The 20,464-nt window shown below is 44.0% G+C and overlaps 1 protein-coding gene across 2 annotated transcripts in view; it reads left to right on the top strand.

Annotated features, from left to right (window-relative positions):
• The first annotated feature begins 673 nt into the window (after window positions 1–673).
• LAMP2 (lysosomal associated membrane protein 2) overlaps window positions 674–20,464 on the top strand; it is a 33,734-nt gene continuing 13,943 nt past the window's right edge. For both annotated transcript variants that reach the window (XM_026520510.4, XM_026520511.4), the window contains exons 1-6: window positions 674–928; window positions 11,051–11,169; window positions 11,820–12,033; window positions 15,765–15,923; window positions 16,866–17,053; window positions 17,999–18,121. In XM_026520510.4, coding sequence (XP_026376295.1) covers window positions 865–928; window positions 11,051–11,169; window positions 11,820–12,033; window positions 15,765–15,923; window positions 16,866–17,053; window positions 17,999–18,121 — 867 coding nt within the window. In that variant the 5' untranslated portion in view covers window positions 674–864. The remainder of the gene's footprint in view (window positions 929–11,050; window positions 11,170–11,819; window positions 12,034–15,764; window positions 15,924–16,865; window positions 17,054–17,998; window positions 18,122–20,464) is intronic.

The following is a 20,464-nucleotide window of genomic DNA, read 5'->3' as shown; positions in this document are numbered from 1 at the left end:
CCATCTGAAAAACAGGGTATTGTAACTAGGCGAACTTCAAGGCCATGTCTCGCTCTGGTGGTCCGCGACACCACATTACCGGGTAGCTCCCTTATCCATTTAATCACATGAACTGCAGGGGTAACAACAGTGTTCATAGAATAATTACATATTATTTTTATACATATTACGTTGTGATGCTTAGCAAGCTTTTCATTTTTATTTTTGTATACAATTCGTTTTTTCCCAAGATTTTATTTGTTTATTTATTTGAGAGAGAGAGAGCAGGAGAGCACAGGCAGGGGGTGCGGCAGAGGGAAAGGGAGAGGGAGAAGCAGGCCCCCCGCTGAGCAGGGAGCCGGATGTGGGGCTTGATCCCAGGACTCTGGGATCAGGATGGAACCGAAGGCAGTCGCTTAACCGCCTGAGCCACCCAGGCGTCCGTTAGCAACCTTTTTAATTCAACAAAATTACTCTCTTCCTCCTCAAGGAGTTGGAACTGAAATGAACTCTACTACCTACACCCCAAAAAGTTAATCCTCTCTCTTAAGCCTTAGAAAAAGCCGTCCGCACATACCTCTTGGGCACATAAGAACGATTGTGAACCAAAAAGCCAGGGCGTGGTCGCCCCGCCCACCGGCTCCTACATCACCACCCCTCTCGCTGCTTTCAAGCGCGGAGATTGGCTAAAAGCAAGAAAGAGCCCCGCCCCTAGTCTTATGACCCGCGCTGAAGCGCCGAGTCCTGGCGTTTGCAGTGCTGTGGTCGGTGGTCGGCGGTGCTCTTGCCCGGATTCCAGCAAGTCTTTTCCCTGCTGTTGCTGCTGTTGTTGCCGCCGCCACCTCCACCCCCACCAGCCGGCGCCGCCTCCTGCTTTGCGGAATCATGGTGTGCTTCCGCCTCTCCCCGGTTCCAGGCTCCGGGCTCGTTCTGCTCTGCCTTGTCCTGGGTGAGTTGTCGGGCCCTCCTGCTCTGTCCCTCAGCCTGGGCCCGGGGAGCCCAGTTCAAAGGCCACAACCTGAAAGACTGGTCCGGGAGAAGCGGGGGGCGGGGTGAGAGGCTGAGCGGCTGACACTGGGCGGCGGCGCTTGGCCCGGGGAGGCGAGCCGTGACCTAGAGAAGGCCTGACCGAGGGATGGCGGGGAGGAAGGGCCCGTGAGAGTGAGAAGGGGCAAGGAAGGGGGGGGGTAGGTGGGGGAGAGTGAGGAGTGGAGCCGATCTGGGTAGGAAGAGTAACTTGGGGAAGATACTGAGGAGTGAGTGTAGGAGGGACGTACGTGCGATTCTGGGGTGGCAGAGACAATTCGGAGAGTCCTGGTTTTTTAGGATCAGGGAAGAGTTTTGAAGATGGTGGAAAACTGTGGGATGAGAGCGAAAATTGGGGGGGGGGAGACTGGCCTGCGTGAAGAAGCTTGGGGGAGGGGTGGGGGGTACGAGTAGAGTCTGGGGGACAGCGAGAGGGCTGGGGGCGGTTTGTGGGTGGGAGTTCGATGCCATGGAGGAAGGGTAAGTAAAGAGATGAGGAATGATGCTGGATTTGAGTTTGGTAGTTGGAGTTTCGAGGGGTAGGGACCTAAGGTGGCCCGGGGCAATTTCCAAGCGAGAAAACTCGGACTAACCTCTGGAGACTAAAGGGATGAGGGGAACTTTAGTGGGGAGTGAAGATCTGACTTGGAGGCGTTGGGGATGTCGGTTTCCTATCAGTTTTGCTATTTCCAGCCAGATCCTGATTAAAACAACAACTTAAAAAAGCCTTTAAAAAAAAAAGTCTCCAGGTATTTCGGTTGGGAGGGCCTCCCAGATGTGAGGTTTTGGGGGTGGTGTATCTGAGTCGCGTATACTGCCTCTCTGCCTTCAGAAGCTCGTTTTCTTCTCGGTGGCACAACTGGCCTTTTACTTCATTTTTGGAGGAAAAAGATAGGTAATTGCCAAAGACTGGGCTGTTAGCAAGTCATAAGAATGGCTGGATGAATGTTGGCTGATTGTATTATATCCCCTCCCCCAAAGATCACTGGTGCCCCGAGGGCTGTAATGCCTGAAAGGTGACCTTTGACCAGAATGTCTCTTCCTGACCTGATTGAGCCTGTACTTGCTGCTCTCCACCGACTTGCTGTTTGTGACCAAATAAACAGAAGGAACAGACCCAGATGGGAGTGGAGAGGAGATATATTAGGGGTCCAAGAAGGCAGTGGGAGCTGCACATTCCCTCGTTCACATTTCAGTAGAGTAAAATCAGCATCCTAAAATACTGGATTCTCAAACAGGGGACATTTGGCAATGTCTGGAGACATTTTTGGTTGTCGCAACAGGGGATTGCGTTTGGCATCTAGTGCGGAGAGGCCAGGGATGCTGCTAAATGTCCTGCCGTGCACAATATAGTGCCCCCCACAAAGGCCTAGCCACCCCAGAAAGTCAGTGGTGCCAAAGTTGAGCAGGCTTGCTCCAGAGTGATAGCGTTGGAAGGGTTCTTTTTTTTTTTTTTTAAAGATTTTATTTATTTATTTGACAGAGATAGAGACAGCCAGCGAGAGAGGGAACACAAGCAGGGGGAGTGGGAGAGGAAGAAGCAGGCTCATAGCAGAGGAGCCTGATGTGGGGCTCGATCCCATAACGCCAGGATCACGCCCTGAGCCGAAGGCAGACGCTTAACCGCTGTGCCACCCAGGCGCCCCCGTTGGAAGGGTTCTTGATGATCTCATCTGGTGATTCTGAATCAAGGATCTTTTTGAGGGGGTGCCTGTCAGATTAAAAACTCATTTCTAAAATAATACTAAGAAGTTGTCTTTTTCACTCACACTCTCACCAGTTTACAGTGGAGTTTTCCAGAGGCTTCATAATGTGTGGTGACATCACCACTCTGATGGCTCTGATGTTTTCTTCCATTCACTTCTCATTTTTCATTTCAAACATGGCAAATGCCAGGAGATAGAACGCACGTAAACCAAAGCTCTTTGAAGTCCCCAGTGGATAGGAGAGTTAAGAGGTCCTGAGACCAAACGTTTCAGACTCCCCGATCCAGTGCAGCTGTCCACATAGGGCAGGAGACGCCTCCATAGCCCTTCTGAAAGGGGGCCATGGAGACTTTGCTCAAACACAATTCGAAGTCACACTGCTGTGAAGCACTTACTGAGGGGCCAGTGACCCTAAGAGAGGATTGTTTACAACGAAAAGCACCTTATCAGTGACTAGAACACATCTGACCGAGGCATCTGTTAATCAGTAGTTCACTGCCAATTGAATCGGCGCAAACACAACATGGTTATTGTTTAGAGGAAGTGAAAAAAAATAATAGTTGTCCTACTTGTTGGCTTTTGTGTCATTAGATTTTTTTGGTTTCTTTTTTTTTTTTTAATGAAAGCTTTTTTGTTTTGTTTTTACAAAAGCAGTGCTTGCTCATTGCAGAAAATAAACAGGCAAAAAGAAGCACATAAAAGAACCCGTCAGCTCATCTGCTAGTTTGCCATGTATTGAACAGGACTAACTAGAGTCATCTTCTTGGAAGCTTTCCAAGATCGATTTCCTCCACTTCCAGGTTTAGAACGGGATTTGGAGGAGTAAAAGTTCACAATGTACCTAGAGTAGATTTTTCAGAAGATACCAGGATGAACTAGAAATCATCTCTTCGATACAGCTGCTTTCGCTGGCAGCTGCTGGTTCAGTGTGGGGCTCGGACTCCTTCCCTGGGGCTTTCTCTCTCAAACCTGGAGCACAGTCTTGTGTTGCTTGGTGGGTTTTGCATACATCACAATGGATACCAAGAATAGGTTTTTAAGAACTCAGTAAATATTTGTAGAGTACCTGTTGCGGATCTTGTGCTCTTCTTGGGTACTGTTGGAAGGGGGATCTGTCCTGAATTTATAGTCTCATTAGCTTGAGTGTTTAAGCTGTGCCAGTTTCACTTTGTAACTTTATCCCAGCTCCACGGAAACTTTTTAAAAATAGCTGCTTTAGAGCAAGTATAGAGAAGAGTTCTTAGCGGTTATGTATTGGGCCTTTTCACGGAGATGAAGTTATGCTCTTTATTTGAATGAATTACAACTGACTAGAGGACTTTCTGAAGAAAAGCTATTATGCTTTTCTTTTGCATTATAAAGAGAGTAGTGGCTAAAAATCACTTCCTAGCATCATTGTCTTAAGTGTTTTTTCTTCGCGACATCATAGATTTCAGAATTTTTCTGTGGTTATTGATTTTTACAACTAGTTTGACTTCTGGTTTTTATAGGGTTGGTGCTTTTCTGGGTGGGAAAAACCTTCTATAAATAGCCTGAGTATGTACTTCACTGGTAGGAGGCCCTCCCTCCCACAAATGGTTATCTATCCATTGCCCGGTGAGCAGAGACCTGAGTGTTGGCAGGGAGGCCAGCCAGATGACCATCTGGAGGAATAGGAGTAAATCTTGTTGTTCCCGAACCCTTAGGTTATTAGGCTAGCCTATTTTCCACTCTTTTTAAAAATCCCATTGCCAGTCAAGTCTCCCCTATGGCATTAGTCTCTGAGAGCGAAGACTGCCTGACGCACCGCTGTTCCCATTGCTTACTTAGCACCTGGTACGTGGTTAACCCTCAGTAGATTTTTGTGGAGGGTATTCATTGGTGGGCACTGGGGATATGACTGTAAATTAGGCCAACTTGGTCTCCTTTTTCTTCTGTAAACCTTAAATTACGTTTTGCAGGAAGTGTTTTCACAAAGAACCAGTCTCTCCTTTTGGAGGTGATCTGAAAGGAAGCAAGCAGGAGATCTCTCTGTAACCTTAACCACATTTCCTTAAACTGATAACTTTGCTTTCAAGGTTCTGCTAAAATTATTTTTAGCTATAATACAGATACTTGAAAGGACAGGCTTATTATTTGTCCATTAGTCACTGGTTATCACATTGATAGGATTATAGATACTCAAATTATTTCCCAGGAGTGCAGCTTGCTTCTATATCCTTGAGTGAAATTTGCCTTCGACGATTATTTCATAGCACCGTAGCTGACTTAAGTGACCCTTGGTGCAGGAAGCCTGCTCTTCCTCCTGTAGTGACAAAAGCATTCTGATCATAATTTCATATTAAAGTGATCAGAGATCGCCTCAGATCCAAAAGTGTACTTTATAAGTACTTGTTGGTATCTTGCTGTGCATTGCAAAAGAATTCTGGAGGTCTGCCAAACGCCACTCACTCAGCAATAAGCATTTTCCATTAGTTGAATGGTGTTGAATCTTACTTCCTTACCCACTGTCTGATCTTAAAAGTAAATTATTTTGTAGCTTAAAATCATTTCATTACTTTTCTTTTTAAAAGCGATTTACCAGAAATCGAGACTATCGGCAACTGAATGGGTTGTGCCTATATGAGGAAGCATAAATGAGGACTTGTAAACGAGGAACAGTTAATCTGATTTATTAAACCTAATAACCGCAAAGAAAGAATAAATAGGTACTGTATGCCTATGTTGTGCTTGTTTTTTTTTTTGTTTTTGTTTTTGTTTTTGGAAGACCCTTTGCCCAACATCATTCTGAACCGACGAGTTTGAGTTCAGGAGTTCATAACTTAATATGATGAGAGTAAACCTAGAACTAAAATTTGGGAAGGATCCCTTTAGGTGCTTTATTTACTAGAAGGGAAGCTTGTAAGCTGGAGTATCCAACTTGCTTGGCAAAGTTCTCTTAGCTCTGAAGGGCTTGCATACTTTCGAAGAAACTGTTCAAGAAATACTCCAATTCTTAGCAAGGATAACTTGCCTAGAGTCTCACAGCTAGTAAATTGGACTGACTTGGTTTGAATTCCAGCTTTTCAGTGCCAGGGATGGGGCTCTTAATCGCTTCATTATATTGCCTCTTAGATCATTGTTTTTTATTGGTTTTGTTTTACCACTACTATTATGTTCCCACCCCACCCCCCTTTTGTTTGCAAATGCATATTTTTCAACTACACTTCGGATCAGATAGACTTGTAAAAACCTGGCCACTTTTTGCAGCATCTCATGCTTGGCGAAATAAGTTGTGAGTTCTGAAAGAACCTCTAAATGAACTTTTTGGAAATAAAATTGAGAGGATATTTAAATTTGAGAAAGTTCATTTTGAGGCATGCCTTTTTCTTTGGAGAATAAACTCTCAGCTCTATAATTACACACTCTAGTATATATTCAGCTATGTGGGGTTTCTTTTAAAAAACATCATTTAACTAAATTTAATTATTTTTTTAATTTGAGTATAGTTGGCACAGCTGTGGGTTTTTTTTTTTAATGTCATGAGGACTTTCAAACAAGAATGGTTTAGCTATGCTAAAATCAAATACAGCACTAAGGATGGAAATGGTTTGCCTGATACTTTTTAGCAAAGTGTAAATGTTTCAACTATCAACTTGCCTTATGGGAAATACATTATTCCTAGCTTGAAATTCATGTCAAAATTTATTAGGCGAAAACTGACTTGGGGGTTGAGGGCGTATCCAGAAGCCAGATAGGCTAGGTTCATGATTTGGAAGAGCTGAAACTCTGGCCTTTTTGTAATTAGATTAAACTATATTTCAGCTCCTTATTGCAGGGTATCTTTACCTTGAGACGATCAACCAGAACTTATTGAGAAACTAATATGTATTCCACACTATTAGGAATGATAGGAGATGGGGGGAGAGTAATAGACATGGTCTTCCCAACCATGGCCCCCGTAATGGGTGATACTCATGTAAGAAGCGCACTCCTAGGGGCTGCCGCATAGATTAGATCATGTGTTGGTATGGGAGGATTGGAATTCAAATGAGTGGCAGAGATAGTACCAAAAGGGGGAATCTCGAATCCATATATATCATTCAATCACAGACTCGGGTCCTTTTTTTATTAGTTAACAAATAACCTGCTGTGTACTATAATTTACCATGACACGTCAGTTTGTTGTGAAGTTACAGTTGAAAACTGCTGTTTTAGAGCTTGTGACAATATAGGAGTCAGGATTTACAGGCATAAAATAACTGAATAATTCAGGATAGTATAAAATTAACAGAAAGGTGGGGGTATGCACCATGTATGACTGCTCTTCGAGGCTTTTACAGTTAAGGAGATCTTGGTGGAGAAAACAGCTGCTGAAAAATGGGTAGCTTATCAGTCCAGGTTCTTTTCTTTTTTTAAGATTTTAATTAATTAATGAATAGAGAGATAGCATAAGGAGGCAGAGCGGCAGGCAGAGGCAGAGGGAGTAGCAGGCTCGATCCCAGGACCCGGGGATCATGACCTGAGCCGAAGGCAGATGCTTAACCAACTGAGCCACCCAGGTGTCCCCCAGTCCAGGTTCTTATTTGTAAGCACCAGAAATGAAATCTGATCGATCTTAAGCGGAAAAGGAATTTATTGAAAAGATACCAGGGTATATGCATAGGCTTGGGATCCCATCATTTCATTGCTAGATGCATACCCAGCAGGTACACATCCACGTGTGTTCACCAACGTGTCCATGTGTAGTAGGACCAAAGTGGAAACTACCCATAAGCCGTCTGTGATCTGCCATAGATCAGTAGTGGAGTATTTACCCAATAACAGAAAGCTACACATACAGAGTGAGAAGGGACAAACAGCAGCTGCACCATCCGGGGTCAACCTCACACGCAAAGTATGGGCTGGAAGAAGCCAGCTAGTGAATGGTTCCATTGATACCAGGTTGAAAAACAGGCGAAATTAATCGATGTAGTTCGAAGTCAGGATAGTGGTTGCCCTTGGGAGGGAAAAAGGTACCTGGAACGGGGAACAGCAGGGGCTTCAGGGGCACTTGGAATGTTCTGTTTCTTGACACAAGCGGATTCAGCTTGTGAAAATTATTTGAGCTGGCCGCTTCATGTCACGGGTGCTTTTCCCTTTCCGTGGGTCATAGTGTGCACTCTTCTGTATGTATGGCGCGCATCAGTACAGTTTTACTTCATGAAAAACTGTGTGTCAGGTAACTAAATTTCGAGAGCTCCTGGCTGTGTATCTCGAAGCCTGGTTGAGTTTCCCAAATCACGCCAGTGAGCCGCACTAACAGCGCGGAGCGTGAAACTGCAGGTCATGCGCGCTGCTGGCCTCCCTGTCTGGGACCTTGATCCTGGTGTAGCAACCCCCCCCCCCCAGGGAGGCAGTTCCTCCATTCTGGGCTCCGTTCTGCCGCCCTCCTATCTAAAATCTGGGGTGGATGCCTCTGTCAGGCGGAGCCCAGCACGAGTGCCCATCCTTGCTGCAAGGGAGGCCAGGATAGCAAGTACCTGACCTTTTCCGCTTTTACAGTGAGTGGTGATAGCTGCCAGAAATTATTAGGAAGAGGCAGGATCAGGGGGTGTTTCAGGTTTGGGGGCAGCCAAACAGGGGGCAGTCCTTCCTGAAGTGAACATTGAGGTCAGTAGAAAAACCATCAATTTTGAAGGTTAGGGACCGTCGAAGCCTAGGGGTAGAAATTAACTAGAGCCTGGCGTTTGGGTCCGGTGGAACAAGTTCAACCGGATTAAAGGGTGTGTTCTGGGAAAATGGTTTGAGAGAAGTTGAAGGAATAGGGTGGGATGAGATTAAGGATTACTTTGAAGGTCAGGTGGAGGAATTTAAATTTAATATGGGAGTTTTGGAGCTCGTAAAAGCAGCTAAGCAAGTGCCCAGCGAGGAAGACGTATTTAAGGACCATTAATCAGGGAGCGTTTCTAGGGACAGCTAGGAGGCGTCTGTAGTAATTTAGGGGTGGGATGGTGGGTCGGGAATAGAAATAAAAGGCCAAGGTTGGGTTTAAGAGAGGATTTGAAGGGGGAAAAAATCAATAGGACCTCAGCAAGGGAATGAAGTAGAAGCTCGTTCCCAAACTTGCGAGCCCGAGTGACTGTACTTGGTCCTGCCTCCCCTTGAGAGCTAGAGAGGTTGAGAAGGGGACCATTTAGAGGAAGCAGAAGAGTGAATTTTAGTTCGGGAATTTTTGAGGGTACGGTGATAGATAACTGAGCGAAAGTGGTTTCCGGCGCAGTTGGGAGAGATAGAGGGGAAGGGGTGGCTCCCACTGGGAGAAAGGCGGGGAAGGCACCAGAACAGAAAGTGCTGGAGCCCTCAGGGCATTTCTCAGTTCTCATTTTCAGGTCTGCAGCTAGACTCTCTTGAATTAGTGTAGTGGTAAATTTGAACCACACCTTGTGCCTTCTGCTTCATGAAGTGTGAGGTCTCCCACGGGGGCAGGTCGGTGCTGTCACCATTTTCTGCCATTTTCTTTCTGCGACTTTAATATCTCTGGAAAGTAAGCGATGAACCGGTGTGAGGCTTTTCTTGGTTATTTCCAGCCGTTTTGAATCCTTTGCATGCAAGGAGGTTATGTTAAAGCTAGGGACTTGGAATGAGACCGAGAGAGACAGCATATGAAAAACAGGCCTCCAGGCGGTAGGAAACATTAGAAGCCAGAGTTCTCAGCACCGCTGCAGGATAGCCTTGGGTCAAGCACGACAGCTCCTCCATTCCATATCGTACTTAGAATGGCTACGAAACCTACTTAGGCCACACGAGGTCATTTCAAGCCTTGGCCAGTCCATTTAGGTACTTAGTGACCACAAGCTTTAGCGTAATCCTCAGCCTTGCAAGGCAGCCCAGGCTGTGGAGCATAACGTCCATCGGCTTTTGTGCACGACTGGAAAGCTGTTGCCGAGGCATGCCTTCTTGGGATTCCTCTCCGGACTTCACGCTCTGTAGTCCGTGGCGTGTCCCGACTTGCAGATGACGCTGGACTGCTCAGGTATCATTAAAGGATACGCATCTGTCTTAACAGGAAACAGGCTCACCCCTTGAGTAATGTGTGAGACAGTGAAGAAAATCCTTAAAGGGTTGTCCGACGTTTATGCTGCTGGCGTGTTTGCTGGCACATAGTATTTTGAGTCCCTGGGCTCTTCAGTTTAATGGGTAATGTTCTGTGTTTAGCCTGGTGTAGATCAGAGCGAGGTTAGCTCCAGAGTCCCCACCAAGGCTTTTCTGTCCCTGTAAGGTTTCTCTGCCTAAAGAGGTAGGAGGTTGAGAACATAGGAAGTGACTTTGAGTCCGTGTCAAAACACTCATCAGCTTTCCTAATCGATTGGATTTTAAAATAAAGTGATGAATGTTACATTTATAAAAAATTAACCTTTCGTTTTTAGACCTAACAACCTTTGAAACTCTGTTCTTTTGGTCACATGGTGCACATGCTTACTAAGAGCTATCCCACGTCTTCATATCGGAATAAAGTAGTTTGCCCGGACATCCGTGTGTCCTAGGTCACATAGCTTGTGACAGAATTGAAAGCAGCAAGACCTTAGAACATCCAGTCTGTCATTATTTTGACAAAGTTCCACTGGCTGGTTTGAGGGAGACAGGGTTTTGTGTTTTTGTTTTGTTTTATTTAAAATCAGTTAACATATAGTGTATTATTAGTTTCAGGGGTAGAATTTAGTGGTTCGTCAGTTGCATATAACACCCAGTGCTCATTCTATCAAGTGCCCTCCTTCGTGCCCATTGCCCAGTGACCCCATCCCTCCAGCCCCTTCCCCTCCAGCAACCCTCAGTTTGTTTCCTGCAGTTAAGAGTCTAATGGTTTGTCTCCCTCTCTGATTTCATCTTATTTTTTCCTCCCTTCTCCAGTGTTCATCTGTTTTGTTTCTTAAATTCCACATATGAGTGAGATCATATGGTATTTGTCTTTCTCTGACTTAATTTCACTTAGCATAATACCTTCTAGTTTCATCCTTGTTGCAAATGAGAGACACAGTTTAACACCCCTCCCAGGCTTCCCCTTAAGCTCATTTACCTTAAAAACAGAAGTCCTGACAGGCAAAACTAGCAAGGCACAGATGAATGTGGGTATGACTATTAGGTGGCAAAAGGCAAATGTCACCAGTCTGTGCCATTACCTAAGCATCCTAGGTCAAGTAACCATTCCTTCTGGAAGGGGTGATGCTAACTTTATCAATAGGATTCCGCTAAAAATACAAAGAAAAACCATCACCAAGATACCATATATATTCAAAGTCGTTTCATTTTAGAGCTGGTGGCACTTCAGTGGTGCATAAGAGCTTTTTATTTTAGGTATGTTTTCGTGGTACAATTTTACAATCTTATTCTTTCTAATGTAGGAGCGGTCTCGTCTTATGCATTGGAACTTAATGTGACAGACTCAGAAAAAGCCACTTGCCTTTATGCAAAATGGCAGATGAATTTCACAATACACTATGAGACTACAAGCAAAACTTACGTAAGTGCTTTTCTTTTTGAGTTTTCCAGTAGGAACTCCATTCTACCCTTTATCCTTTGTATACATTTATATAAATAAGATTTCATAATGTTAACTGACTTAACACCTAAATTCTGCGGGTTTCTAAAACACATACATACCTGAAGGTATTCTGCTCAGTGTGGGAAGGAGTATTTTATTTCTTGGGTTCTTTGGAGTTGTTCTTGAGTTGATGAAGGGCACATGATCCGAAGACTGTGGCATTCAGGTCTGACTGCATCTGTGATGCTTTAACTTGTACACATCAAAGCGTTCCCGTTTTTTATAGTTTGCTGTTAAAATCTCTTTTGGGGGGGTATCCTCTCAATCCTTTTGCCTTCTTATTTTTTTTTAGTTAAGGTCTTGCCTGCTTATAACCTGATTTTTTTTTTTTTTAAATCAAGAACAGAAGTTCAGGCCAGTTTTCCTTTTCCTTTCCGACATATATGAGTTTGTCCGGAGGCCTGGTATGGAGGTGAAGAATCTGAGACTGGTTTACACAATGGGCCAGGCAAAGGGCAGCCTGGCCATGGGGGGGGGGTGACGGAGACTGAATTGGGGCGTCCTCTGCACATGCTTGGTGCCCATCACTGCCAGTTGGCTCCTTACCCCCGAACTTCTTTTTCTTTTAGAAAACTGTAACCATTTCAGACTTCAGCACTGCAACATACAATGGAAGCATCTGTGGGGATGAACAGAACAATCCCAAAATAGTGGTGCAGTTTGGATCTGGCTTTTCCTGGACTGTGAATTTTACGAAGGAGGAGTCTACTTACTCAATTGATGGCATCTCGTTTTCCTACAACATTAGTGATAACACCACATTTCCTGATGCTAAAGATAAAGGTAAGCTTACCAATTAGATTTGTGTTATGTTCTCTTGCTCTTTTTTTTTTAAGATTTTTATTCATTTATTTGAGAGAGAAAGAGCACAGGGGGAAGGGGCAGAGGGAGAGAGAGGAAAAACCCAGGCACACTCCCTGCTCCGACATGGGGCTCGATCTCATGACCCTGAGATCACTATGTGAACTGAAACCAAGAGCTGGACGGTTAACCGACTGCACCCCCCAGGCACCCCTCTCTTGCTTTATATTCATAATGCAGATGTAAATAATTAAAAAAAAACATCTACATGCGTGTTTGTCCTCCTAACTAGAATGGAGAGTTCATGTCTTTGTATCCTCGTCACCCCATGGACAGCAGTGTTGGATACGGTGATATTTGCTATCATTGTTTGAGTGCTTTACTTTGTACCACGGGGTGCCCTAAGTGTGTGACTCGCTGCGTCTCAGCCCGGGAAGTAGATGTTATCTCAGCTTCATAGGTAAAGGGGAATGAGGCTTGATGAGATTAAATGATTTTCCTGGAGATCACACAGCTTGTCAGTGGGTGAGCTGGTGTTTGAAATAAAGTCTGTTAAGTTACAGGGTTCGTGCACTTCACTATTATTATTTATTTCATTCAACAGTGGGTAGTCGACAAATGTTGAATGAGAAAATCCTTTCCCAATGGGTATTTAGATGTGTACGAGTTCAGTAACCTGAGATCAGCAGAAATGCTCCATCTTCAGATCTTTTTACCATTTAGATAGGATTTGGACTGAAAAGTAAACGATTAATTAAAGGCAGAATGAAGTCAACATTCGTTGCTGTTTTGAGACAATCTCAGGTCAAAACAAACTTAGAAAAGCATTGGCAGTAAGGCGTTCTTGTCGCTCTTAGAACTGAAATGTGTACTAGATTTATTTTTTTGTACTAAATGTTTTGAAGGCATGGGTAGTGGAGATTTTAATTTTGTCAGAGCTACCATTCTCCTTTCTCTCCCTTCTGTTGAGGTTTGGGTTAACATGGTGTCCGTAGTAGCTTCGCATTTTTCACAGATAGCATTTCATTCGGACCCCAGAAACACAGGCACATGGGCTTCACTTGCCAGCCCTGGGGATGAAAGGCTCATTTGGAGGTATGGATAGCAAAAGATCCTATTTTCAGGACCCAGAAGTGAATGAGTGCATGCAAAACTTGGGAGGTAACACGGACGGAGACGTGGAAATCAATCCTAGTTTTCTCTTTCCTAATCTCTTCGTTTGAGAGGATACCCTAAAGCAAGTCTCTTATTGGTTTACTTGATACATTTAGCTTTGTGCCCTACCTTGTCCTTTGGAACTAGTCTGCGATTTGCCCCTCGCATTCAAGGAGTTTGAAAACAAGTTGGGGAGTCAGAGCAAAATTGTTTTTCCAAGTTGGATGGCAAAGGTGGAAAGCACTGAAATCAGTGTGATTTGTTGTTGTCGTGGGGTTTTGTTTGGGGGGGCGACACGAGGGAAGCCTGTCCACCGTCTCTCTCAGGGTACAGAGCAAACTTTGCAGATGGCGTATACTTCCAGAGCCCGTCTGTGAGTGCCTGTGGTTAAAGAGTGCCTGATGTGAATGTGTCCTCACCAGTGGTCTGCTTGGGAGCGGAGAGAAAGGAGAGGTCGGCGGGTGCTGGAAGAGTGAGAAATCTTGGTGTAGAGAAAGACCTGAGCTGAAAGTAGGCTAATGGGGGAGTTTGAGTCAGGCGGAGAATATGAGCAGAGGATTTCCAGCAGGGGGAAGCTTAGCATGTGCAGCGGTAGCTGGAGAGCTGCCTGATGAAAATAGAGGCCGCCGGTGTAGCAGAAGGAACATCAAGTTGGCTGGGTGCAAGGGGTCTAAATTATAGGGGGCCCTGGAAGCCAAGGAAAGGCATTTAGCTTGATGCGGTAGGCAACTGGGGAACCATTTTAGGTTTTTAAGCAGGGGAATGACATAACAAAAGCAGAGACAGTAGTTTATAAAGAATGTTCTGCAGGATTAATTTGGAAATGAGGCGACTGCAGGCCGAGATGCCAGCTTAAGTGAAGGCTGTTAGAGTAACCAAGGGATGGTGCAGCGAGGGCCTAGACCAAGGGGGTGGCGGTGAAAGGACAGATCTGACAGATTGGAATGGAAAAACTCTAGACTCTAAAATTAACATCTCACTCTCCTCCTCTTTATTTTAAACGAGGAGCGGATGCAGTTTTTTTTATTACTAGCATCTACATAATAAGATATTTGAAACTGTTTGGAATTTAAAATGGTTTTCTTAAACAGACTGTTGTTTTTGAAATAATTTAGTGTTTTATTTTTAGGCATCTGATAACTGAAGCAACTTTGAAAGCTGCTGTTTTCTTTTAAAAAAATTTTCATGATTAAAATACAGAAAAGTCCAGAGAATAACATAATAGACCTACATGTATCCGTTACCCAGAATTTATAAATGCCATTTTTTCATATTTGCCTCATCTTTTTATTTATTTAAAGAAATAAAACCTTACGGATACATTTGAGGATTCCTTTGTACTCACTCCCAGAGCTGTTTCCCTCTCTGCCTCCCAAGAGGCAGCCACTCTCAGGAATTTGGGGTGGAGCCTTCCTATCAGTGTGTTTATTATATTTGACTAATCTGTACATGTTCATTAATAATACATAGTTTAAAAAATTATCGTTTCCTAGAACTCCAGCATGTCTGTAGATTGTTTTTGAGGTCTGTCTGTATAAGACAGTTCAGATACCTTTTCACTTCTGTTAACGGTGAGGAACCGTTTTGGGGAAAAAATGTTCTAGTTCTTTGGTTTACATTTTTTTCCCTTTGGCCATTAGGGGGTGCCAAGACACCATTAATGGGCTGCCTTGCGACATGATGGCGAGGCCCGTTAAATTAAGGACCTTGTATCCCTTCCTTCCTTGCTGCTTCTCCGAAAGAAACAAGCCGTCCGGGTGGATAATTGTGATCACAGTCTTTTGAGGTCTCACCATAAGCATGATAATAAAAGCTCCGTACAGACTGACTGTAACTTACTCCTTTCACATTCTGAAGATTTCCTAAAACGAAATAGTCTTGAAATGCTATCCAGGAACAGGTTCCAGAAGCTCATTTTAGTAACTGTAACTTACTTTGGGGTAGTAGCACAAAGAGAAGGATTTACTCTAAAGTCCTTGATGAATCTGTCTGTCTTCCTTCTTTGGTCATGAAGCCCTGTTGACCGTACCTTAGCTGTGTTTTCAGTTTGGCCTCTTTGCTGTCTTTCTACTGCTTCTCATCATCTTAATTTAGTTAGGCAGCCCCCTCACCTTTTGCCGCAACCAGAGCAGCGGCCTCCTAACTACTTTCCCTCTTAAATGACTTCCTTAAAGAGTTTTTTCCCCTGCCTAGCTCCTACAATTTTGCCATCTCCCTTAGAATAAACTGTATGTGTGTGATTTATTTCCAGCTTTAAAAACGGAAGCTGACCTCCCACTGCTAACAGAATAAAGCCTCACCTGTCCTCAACTCCAGTTTCCTTCATCGCGTGGCCAGCTGCAGCTCCGCTTTCCTTCCTCACCCCCATCACGTCTTTCTTCTTACTCCCTGTGTTCAGCACCAGTGAATTTGTCATTGCCTGAACATGCCATGCCCTGTGTCACCTGCGGATGGGGGGAGGCAGGCAGACAGAAGGAGAAGAAAGTCTACAGGTAAATTTACGCGATCGCTCTTCTCCTACCTTCTTGGAAACAGCTCGTGTTCATCTTGTTTTATAGGAATTTTGACCGTCCGTGATGCTGTGGGATTCAGAATTCCTTTGAACAACATCTTCAGGTGCAATAGTTTATCAACTTTAGAGAAGAATGGTGTCGTCCAGTACTATTGGGATGTTCACGTACAGGCTTTTGTCCAGAATGGCACAGTGAGCACAAAAGGTGAGCTCTTCAAGTATATATACTTGGACCCCAATTTCAGATTCGAGTGTACCAGCTGGCTCTCATTGAAGTTGTTGTCTGGAAGCATTTCTGTACTAAGACGTTCGTAGCTTACACTGGACTGTAAGTTTTTGTAAATAACCACAATTCTTGTTCTTGTGGAACTTGTAGTTTCAAGTTGATGATGTACACGTTGTGGGTGGTGGTGTTTGTTTGTTTGTTTGTTTGTTTTAACAAATGCTCGGCCTATAGTGTTTTCAGCTGATCAAACCTAATCTTTGTTTGAGCAAATCCTCAAATAGCTTGATCGTCAGCTCTTTAGCATTTGATGATCCAAGACCGCAGCTTAGGAATGAGATTTTTGTGTTTGAGTCTTGAATTTTATAAACTGCTTTTGTAACTTATATATGACTTTAAGGAAACGTCATAATTTCTCCTTCACCAGCTCTGAGAACCTACCAGCACTTCCTAGGAAGAGGTTGTCATGCCTCTAATTTGCTGAAGGGGTGATACAAATAAAAGGTTCATTTGTATTGAAACCCTTTAATGATTTCTAAACAGTTTTCTGGTAAACACTCTCCTTCCTTCTAATGGTGTGTGTGTGGGAAAGAAGAGGACAGGAGTGAAATGTTTTCAAACTTAAATCGCTCATTTTCATATCAGGGGCAGGTGACATTCTTTGGGAATAAAGGGACTTCAGGGTCTAAAGAGATGAGTGTATGGTAGGTAAAGTGGAAAGTCGGTAAAGCGTTTGTTTGTGTCTGGTGTGTCGTAACGCTTAGAGATTGTCGGCATCTGAAGCAGCGGTTCGGGAACCTCTGCCTGATTCCCCTAATATAACCCTTTGGACTTCTATTGTGAGAAATAGTTTGCTCTTTCCTCGCTTTATGAAATAAGAAAAGGGCCACTTTGGTTTATTTTGTCTTTTGGTGGTTTCTTTAGAGTTTCTGTGTGAAAAGGATAAAACTGTTACCACTGTGGTGCCCTTCGTCCCCACCACTGCACCGTCCCCTACTGTGACACCCGCTCCAAGGGAAAAGCCGGAGGTGGGATCCTACTCGGTTAATAACAGCAATGGTACTTGCCTTCTGGCTACCATGGGGCTGCAGCTGAACTTCACGCACGATAAGGTATTGTTCTCTGTTTCTATTGACGCGTTCTTCTCGTATGGCCTTTCCAATATGGTATATCCTACCTCTGGCCCAAGAGTAGTGTTACTAGACTGGTTCTGTGTTAAAGATTTTTAAAAATTTATTTGTTTGAGAGAAAGAGAGAGCGCGAGCAGGGGGAGGGGCAGAGGGAGAAGCAGACTCCCCACTGAGCAGGGAGCTGAAGTGGAGCTCCATCCTGCCCCCCCCCATCATGACCTGAGCCGCCACCCGGGCACCCCTAGACTGATTCTGTTTTAAGATTTGATGCGGACTTGTTGAGGTCTGGTAAATTTGGAGTTACTGTAACCACGAAGAGTTAATGTCCCTGTCAAGGGGTTGTCTTGGCCAGCCGGTAACCTAGCCATTTCAGGGACTCTTCGGGGTTTAGATTCTGTTTACCATCAGTAGCTCAGAGTACAGACAGTTGGTTTTTATCTCAGTTTAAAATAGAACTCCTTCACACTTGTATCTGCAACGCAGTGTAGGTTGATGTACGGGCAAGTGCAGCTGTTTCTCCTCGCTGACTCAGACGGGAGCGGTGCGCTCGAGTCCGCGGCGGCCCCTCTGGTTGCAGTGTTCCACGGAGCCTCCAGAGGGCGTGCCGACGGGCAGATCCCGTTTCCAGAGTCTTGGACTTCAATAAGCGAGACAGATGGCCCTTATGCTCCATAAAAATGTGTCTTTTCATTTGCCTCATTACTGAGGAAGCTTCCCTCTTGTTTTTCGTTTCTTTTTTTTTTTAAGTTGTCTGAGTCATAGCTTGAGGGCCTGGGCCAACTTTGTTTGAAAGTAAGACACCATAAACTTAAGTATCCAGACAAAAGGATTTTTTGTTCTCCCCTGAAGTTGCTTACTAAGAGTATAAGGTTTTGCGGTGGACTCGTACGGTTAAGCTGTACCTTTGTCCCTCTTCTTCCCCTACAGGTTGTCTCGGTTATTAACATCAACCCCAATACGACTGACTTCACCGGCAGCTGTCAGCCTCAGACTGCCCTGCTTCGGCTGAACGGCAGCAACATCAAGTATCTTGACTTCGTCTTCGCTGTGGTGAGTAACAGCTTTCTCTAAGATGAGGTTCGTTTTCTTAGACACACATCTGAAAGTCTACGTAGCTGTGTGTGCGTAGGGAGGGATTTAGCTCTGTTTTCCATTTCGGCACTACTTAATTATAACGCGGAGTCCATTGATCCCTCTTAATCCTTCAGAGTCACCTCAGTGGTCTTGCGTTGTCTTAGATTCATGTTCACCAAAGGCGACTGTTCTGCCATTATATAGACTTCAGGGTAGGAGCAAGAATTAACCCACATCAAAAAAACCCTCTCTAATCTGTCCGATATGGAAATATTTAATAATAAAGCCTATATTTTTACATATTATGTATTACAAAAGATAAAAAGTAATTTCCATAATATGTTTTTCTATTACTGGTTAGAAAACTCGTGTTTGTTTACTCTAATATTTTAGGGTTTTTGGAGGCTATACTGTAATAATAGTTAACATTTATTGAGTACTACAGGACTCTGTGTAAGTACTTAACATGCATAAATTCATGAAATCAGGATAGTTTATAATGGTAGCATTTGGGTTTTTGTTGTTCATGCTTGCATGAAGGGCTGAACCCTAAAGAGAATGTTCCAGGTTAAGCATATAAGCTCTGCTTCTTGCTAGCGTAAATTCATCATTGAGAACTTTTATTTCTACCTTCTCAGAAGCAGTTATTACCCCCATAATTTTTGAGGGTGTGTGTGTACACGTGTTCTAGCAAATGGGAATGGGAAAGGGGACAGCCATCAATGAGGGAAAATGTTAAGCTGCCAGCAGTTCTGAAGCTAAGAGTTATTGTATAGGTAGATTAAAAAACAGTTCTGCTTTAAAATCAAATTATTATATATGGGATGGGGAAACAGTCTCAACATCTGATATATTAAAAAATTAGGTATGTGCTGTTTGTTTCAAGTCCGAACTTGGTATCTTTAGTCTAAAGCCTTTTTTCTCTATGGAATATATGCAGAGTAATTGAGGATTATATCAGGCAATTACATTTGAGAAAGGTTTATAAAAATCTTCCCTTTACCAGCACTGAAATCATTCCTCTGTTACAGTACACATATGACCAGAGGATTAGTATTAAAAACATCTGGTCAGGCTCATCCTCTTCGGTGTGGTAAGAGCAGGCCTCCCCGGACATATTCTCTTTTAAAGTTATCTCATAGGGATTATACTATAAGTAAGAATGAAGAAAGTAATATTTTAGGTTCCTTCCTTTTGGAGTGATTGAGTTTGGTCTTTCTAGCTGTGGTCGGGTCCTAAAAGAAACATGGTTTCTTCTGACCTTTCTGGGGAAATATTTAATAATTACAATATTTAATTTGCCCAATAGACCATTTTTTTAAAGATTTTTAAAATTTATTTGACAGCACAAGCAGGGGGAGCGGCAGGCAGAGGGAGAGGGAGAAGCAAGTTCCCCGCTGAGCAGGGAGCCCAATGCGATGTGGGGCTCGATCCCAGGACCCTGGGATCATGACCTGAGCTGAAGGCAGCTGCTTAACCGACTGAGCCACCCAGGTGCCCCCAACAGATTATTTTAAATGCAGTTCAAAACAGTGACATCTTGGGGCACCTGGGTAGCTCAGTCGGTTAAACATCTGTCTTCGGGTCAGGTTATGATCCCAGGATCCTGGGATCGAGCCCCACATCTGGCTCCCTGCTCGGTGGGGAGTCTGTTTCTCCCTCTCCTCCCCACTAGTGCTGTCTCTTGCTATCTTTGTCTCTCTCTCAAATAAATACATAAAATCTTTTAAAAAATAAAATAAAAAAACCTAAATAGTGACATTTTAACCATGCTCTAGGCACTTCAAAAAATTAGGAAACACCTGTAACATCACCAGACTTCACTGGGGCCCATCTTCAACCCTGTCACTTCTAAGAAGAATTTATTAAATTCGAGTGTGTCGAGTGCAGGATGCCATGGTGGGATTCAAAGAAGAAGGCGTGTATTAATAAAGAGCCCAGGGGCACCTGGGTGGCTCAGTCAGTTGGGCGTCTGCCTTCGGCTCAGGTCACAATCCCAGGGTCCTGGGATCAAGCCCCAGGTCTGGTTCCTTGCTCAGCAGGGAGCTGCCTTCTCCTTCTGCCTCCTTCTCCCCCTGCTTATGCTCTCTGTCAAATAAATAAATAAAAATTAAAAAAAAATAAAGAGCCCACAGTTTAGTGGTAAAGATAGAAATACACAAGTAATGACCATTTTTGTGGAAGGCCTTGAATGCTGTGCTAAGGCTTTTGAACCAGATTCTGTGGGCAGTTAGAGCTCCGTGGAAGGTGCATTCCAGGTGGGATGAGTGAGCGACCAGAAGAAAATGCAAAGAAGAGGCAGTGGTTAATTCTGGGCGG

Source organism: Ursus arctos, chromosome X, assembly GCF_023065955.2.
Source record: "Ursus arctos isolate Adak ecotype North America chromosome X, UrsArc2.0, whole genome shotgun sequence".
In the NCBI taxonomy this organism is placed as follows: domain Eukaryota; kingdom Metazoa; phylum Chordata; class Mammalia; order Carnivora; family Ursidae; genus Ursus; species Ursus arctos.
This window is presented reverse-complemented; position numbering and strand designations above follow the sequence as displayed.